Below are 5696 nucleotides of genomic sequence, written 5' to 3'. Positions count from 1 at the left end.
GTAGAGACTCTAAAGACTCCCCCTTAGCATAAGATTCTCCCTTTGTTATCATACACGATTACATACAAAGTTTTCACATATATTACTCCTTTGACACGAATGACAAAGATATGCAAAAACATGAATAGATAAAGCATCATAATCAAATTTGCATTAGTAAAAACATAGAGGAGTTAAATAGAAATGTCTACAACTGAGAAAGCTTATCAAATACAGATTTAAAGTCTTTTTGCACAATAGTAAGGTCAATAGATCATGTCTCCAATAACGTGGCAGTAATCTCCAGTTGAGTCCTTAACTGAAACGCCAGTTCCTCCATTATGTCCAGAGTGCCCATCTCCGGTGTGGGTAGTATTGCATCAGTATGCATAAAGCTCCTTTGCAGTGCCTGTAATTTTGGCAATAAAACCATTTGAAGCTCCTATAAGGTTTTTGACCTTTTTGTTGTTTCAGCCTCTAACTTTGCTAACTGGTGTCGGTATGACTCAATAGTCTGTCCATAAGTGATAAATGAATCATAAGGAAGCTTAAAATATTCTATGTAACCTTTTAGTCCTACATCAATTTTCTCTCATGATTTTATTAAATCTTCAAAAACCAAATCACTTTGGCATACTTTGCTCAAAATCTTGTGGCCTCCAGTCATGGCAATAGAGATTTCATCTTTGTTATGTACAAGACTCGCCCGGTCGGTGTCAATACACTTGATCAACTCTGCTGATTTCTTCTTCCTATATTCTTTCTCAACATTCACCTGTGTTGTTTCCTCCAAAGTGTTGACTTGATCAGTAATAGATGTACATAGAATATCAAGTTGCTTTATTGGGTTTGAAATACCTGAAATGTCAACATCCGGTAGGAGATTTGACAATACATCTATTGTGGTCTGGAGAACCTCCTCCTTCTTGATTTTCATTTTCTTTGCTTTAGCCTGAATTTCCAATAACAACTTCATCAGCTCATCTGCATCATCAGGTATGACAATGTTTTTAGGTGAACTAGGTTCAATTGCATCTTGCTTTTGATCCTCATTACTGGTTTTATGTCCGTTATTTGTCTCTTGATTTCCCTGTTCTTTAGATGTCTTTACTAGTTCCTTATCCTTTTCTTGGTCTTTCTCTTTTTCCACTTCCTTTACTTCCTCTGTTCCCTTTCTCGGTTCCTGTTCTTTTTCCTTATCCGGCTCATTATTGGTACCAATTGTATTAATAATACCCTGATTATCTTTAGTATCATCAACAAAGAATATGATTGGTGGTGATTTAGTGTCATTTTTATCCTTGTTAGTGTAGATTTCATTTGGTAAAAGAATTTCTTCAGTTTCCAGCTCCAGTGGAGCTCCGGTTTTAGTCTGACCAAGTTTATTGTGACAATTCTTTAATTGTTCATTCATTCTCAGAATATCTTTGGCAGTTTGATGAGTATCATCTTCTACTACCTGAATTTTTCCTTCAAATAGGCTAAGTCTCCTTGCTCTTGTATGAAATTGTCCCTTGTGTTTAGAAAGCATTTCTAATAACTCTTCAAGAGACAATTCAGGAAAGTATTGAACAAAATTTTTGTCTATAATCTCTTGATCTTGATCTATGATCAACTTCCATTTATTTTCCAGAATTAAATTCAAAGAATCAGAAATTTCCTTTAGAATTTCATGTGATAATCAGTTATATTGACATAGGTATTTAATTACCTCTTGTACCACTTCTTGTTTTTGAATATCATCAAAAGAATCAAAATAATCCTTTATATCATCTAATTGCTTTCTTTTTAAAATTTTCATAGTCCTCTCAAAATGACTCATAGGCTTGAAAGATGCAATATCAATAGGAATATTTTGTTTAGGGATTTCCCCTACTGGTTTAGATTTCCTACCAGTTTCCTTCAGCAAATTCTTATTTTCCTTGGACTCTGTTTCCTCAGGTTCTTCTGGTAAGATAAGATGTTTTCCTCTCTTCTTGGTGGCAGTCGGCTTCTTTGCATACACTTTTGGTTCCAGTTCCTTCTTGGATTGAGTGCTCCTTGTTACCCTTGTATTGGTTAACACTGAAACTGCTTGATCATCTTTCTTCTTTTTCTCCTTCTCATCACTGGGCTGTGCCTATGCAATTATTTCTTGATATGTACCCAATCTCTTCTTCTTAGCGTCCTTAGGTGATGCCAAGAGGTTGTTGGCATAACCGATCAATAAGTCATAACTGACTTCATAACTCATTTTCTCCATCTCTTCTTTGCTAGGTTCTACAACTTCCATTAGGTAGAAATCGATGGTCACTGTGAAACAAATGTCATTTTCAAAATGTTTGACCACTTCATCCGATAACCTCATTCTCATACTCATTTTCTTCTGAAATTCATTGAAATAATTATTCATAGCAATTGGAAATGTGTTCTTAACAACCTTTATACTATTTTTAATCTGAGCTGAAATAGGTGTATCTTTTGACCATTGGATATCTCCAATACTAGGAATAAAGTTCTAAAAATAGAAAAACAAACTGATCAAAAGTTGCCCAGACTTGAACTTCTGATTGTTGTCCTTCTTGATTGATTCCAGATTCAACATTAACTGACTCTGCATTGCCTCACACAGATCATAATCTACATTTTCCTTTATCATCTGGTAGGCAACATGTACGGCAGCCGATGGCACACTATTCATTCAGCTAGAATGAAATATCCTGTAACCGATAACCATTGTAGCATATTTTACTCCTTCATCTTCAATGATATTGATAGACATTGCATGACCATCACAAGTGGTCTTTGTCAGTTGAATAACAGTATCCTTCGAAATTTTCCTCAACTTGGGAACTTTGTCGGTTTGGGAGAATTTGGTCACATCATGAACGACCTGCTTGGTGATAGAATGTGACCTGTCTAAATACATGTTTCCTCCATGAACGCGGCTGAGGATGATTCTGAAGTGCTCTTCCTCAAATTCCTCAAGAAAATAAACCGCATTGTGAAAGCCTTTCTCATGAACCCTAATGTACTCAGTTTTAATCTTCTCGTTCTTGTTGCACATAGATTTCAGCTAGGAATAGATTGCCAATGAAGTTGAATCTTTAATCTTGCAATCTATATAACTGGACAAATCTCCTTTAACCAAAACTCCTTTGGGTACCTACAATAATGCATTGTACATTTCTATCTTGTCCGACTCCATTGATTCAATGGCTTCAACAGTGATGAAAAGACTCTTTGAAGGTGTTGATGATGATGTCATTCCAAATAACTTTGATTCGAGAGAGGAGATTGACCAAATACCTTGTTTCCTTCACGTTGCTAGGGTTTCTGGTTGCTCTCTTGCTTGCACACTCGATTCTCTTTACTTTGCTCAAATCTGATCCAACTTCTCAATCCGCTATTCAAATTCGTTCACAATTTGCTGGGAATGAACTGTTTCGCTTTGCAAGCGCTCACAAAATGCTCTTCAAATGCAATAAGGTAAAAATGACTTAGCAAAACTGCTTTTTATTTACTTTACCTACTGCATTTATTGCACTATCGATAGGGTGAAAAACCCTAGTTACCACTTGACATACTTGCTTTTACCGATAGGTATACCAACCGATTGATAGTCCTTAGAAATCGATTGATAGAAATATCAAAATTCTTATATTTCAACTCAAAATACAAAATTTGCTTACCATGCTGTCTTCAGGGGGTCCAAAAATGGATTTACCGATATGCTCCCCTAAGCTTGTTGAGAAAATCAGTTTGTCGGTGTAGGATTCTCCACACTAGGTGAAGTATTAGAATCCTCTGATGCTTTGTCATCACTTTTCTTCTTCCAGATCCTATTCATCTCGGCTATGGTATCTTCAACATCTATTGTCTTCTTCCCTTTCCGATCTGCAGAGTGACTTACCGGTTTGTTCTTTTGCATTTTGCAAAACTTAGCAATGTGTCCTAGTTTATGACAATGATAGAAGGCCATTCCAGATGCTCTCCAAGGTCCTGCATTGCCTCTTCATGTTCTTCTTCTGCAGTTCATAGCCACATATCCATAGTTGTTGCAAATTGTGCAAATCACATTAGTTCCTTTCTCCATCTCATAGGGACTAAACTAGTTGATATAAGGTTTTTGCCAATTTATGTTTCTCCGGTTATCATAATTCCTTCTCCAACCACCAACATGTCTTGAGCTCATATGAGGTGCTAGGTTATTTGCTCCATATCTGCATTCAACTGATCTATGCCCATACATATTGCATGTATAACACTAACCTTCAAATCTTCTAGACACATATCTAGTGTTAGGTCTATAACTTGTGTTCTCCTCAAATCTGCTTCTACAAACATTTGCAATATGTCCTAATTTGTGACAGTTAAAACAAACTGGTTTACAGTTCTTCTTACCTGATTTCATGCTTTCAGATACCAATTTGTCTTTTGGTGAAGTATCCTTTGTTTTAGAAGATTCACCTTTCTCAAATGATGAATATCCCAATCCAGTGGTGTCAATTTTCTGTCTCATAGACTCCAGTTGCTCATCAAGTCCAGTTGTGCTTCTATTGAGTTTGGCAAGGATTTCCTTGGTATCTTTAAGTTCTTTGGAAAGAACCTAATTTGTCTTCTTAAGGGTTTCATTAAGAGATATAGCCGCATCTAGATTTGTCTAAATCTCTGCTTTTTCTTCCTTATCCTCTTGGAGATATGCAGTTACGGTTCCAACTTCTTGATTCATCTTGAAGATTTCATGCTCCTTATCTTTGATCTGGTCTTCAACACTTCTCCTATTTTCCAACTCTTGACTCATTCTAATGGTTAAAGCTTTCAGTTCCTTTCTCAGCTTTGACTTGTCTCTATTAAGTTTTCCCACTTTATGGGCCAGTGTGTCCACGTTAGCTTCATCCGATGAACTCTTTTCAGAGATTTCCATTAGCTACTTTGCCAATTCTCTTCTCTTTGCTTGTGAAGCCTTGTATTTCACCTTGAGCTCATCAAAGGCCTGTTCAGTCTTTGCAAGTCGTTGTGAGAGTTCTATGTAACTCATTTCTCCCATGATGGCTTTAGGGTTTCCTTCCAAGCGGTTAAGCCTCAAGGAAGTCAGGTTCTCATACCAATTGATAAACTTATAAAGCACTGAGAGGGGGGGGGTGAATTAGTGAAAGCAAAAACAGTAACACTTTAATTGCAGACCGGTAAAAACATTTAACCAATTTACCAATGATTTTGCATATAATCCAAAGTGTTATAAAAGTATTCACAACAAGAAAAATATTCACCATAACACAAAGATTTATACGTGGAAAACCCAACTGGGAAAAACCATGGTGAGATGGAACTCACAAGTTAACTATCTGCAGTATAGATAACTAACCGGTTAAGGTCTACAAATGCTCTGTTAGGAGAAGAACCTATTAGAGATCTCAAGCCCTGTTAGGAGCTATACCTGGTTAAAGGTAACCTAAGTGGAGGATTTAGATCCAAATTAATGAATCACCTTGTTAGAGGATTTATACAAAGAAGCTTGTTAGAGCTTCCCCCCCGGTTAAGGGATTTTACTATTGTAGGGGATAGAGAACAACGGTTGGATTGATCTAAGAATAGCACCTTTTGCTGGTTTAGATCCTTTTCTGTGCATACATTCTTGTATCACCGACATACGCTGCAATTCCTTCAACAAATCACATCTACTTCAACTCATATCATAACTTGTATCTTATATTTGAAATAACTCATCACAATGT

At 36.5% G+C, this 5696-nt stretch overlaps 1 protein-coding gene across 1 annotated transcript; it reads right to left on the bottom strand.

Annotated features, from left to right (window-relative positions):
- Positions 1–253: 253 nt before the first annotated feature.
- Positions 254–4480, bottom strand: LOC131876722 (uncharacterized). Its single transcript, XM_059222187.1, has 5 exons — positions 4363–4480; positions 2322–2344; positions 1691–2098; positions 617–1594; positions 254–388 (listed from the first exon to the last, which is right to left on the bottom strand). Exons 1-5 carry the CDS (start codon positions 4478–4480, stop codon positions 254–256), a joined length of 1662 nt encoding a protein of 553 aa, XP_059078170.1.
- Between the last annotated feature and the right edge of the window lie 1216 nt (positions 4481–5696).

The sequence above is a fragment of the Cryptomeria japonica genome, chromosome 6 (genome assembly GCF_030272615.1).
Source record: "Cryptomeria japonica chromosome 6, Sugi_1.0, whole genome shotgun sequence".
NCBI classification, from domain to species: Eukaryota; Viridiplantae; Streptophyta; class Pinopsida; order Cupressales; family Cupressaceae; genus Cryptomeria; species Cryptomeria japonica.
Note: the sequence above shows the minus strand (reverse complement) of the source record. Positions and strands in the feature narration are given on the sequence as shown.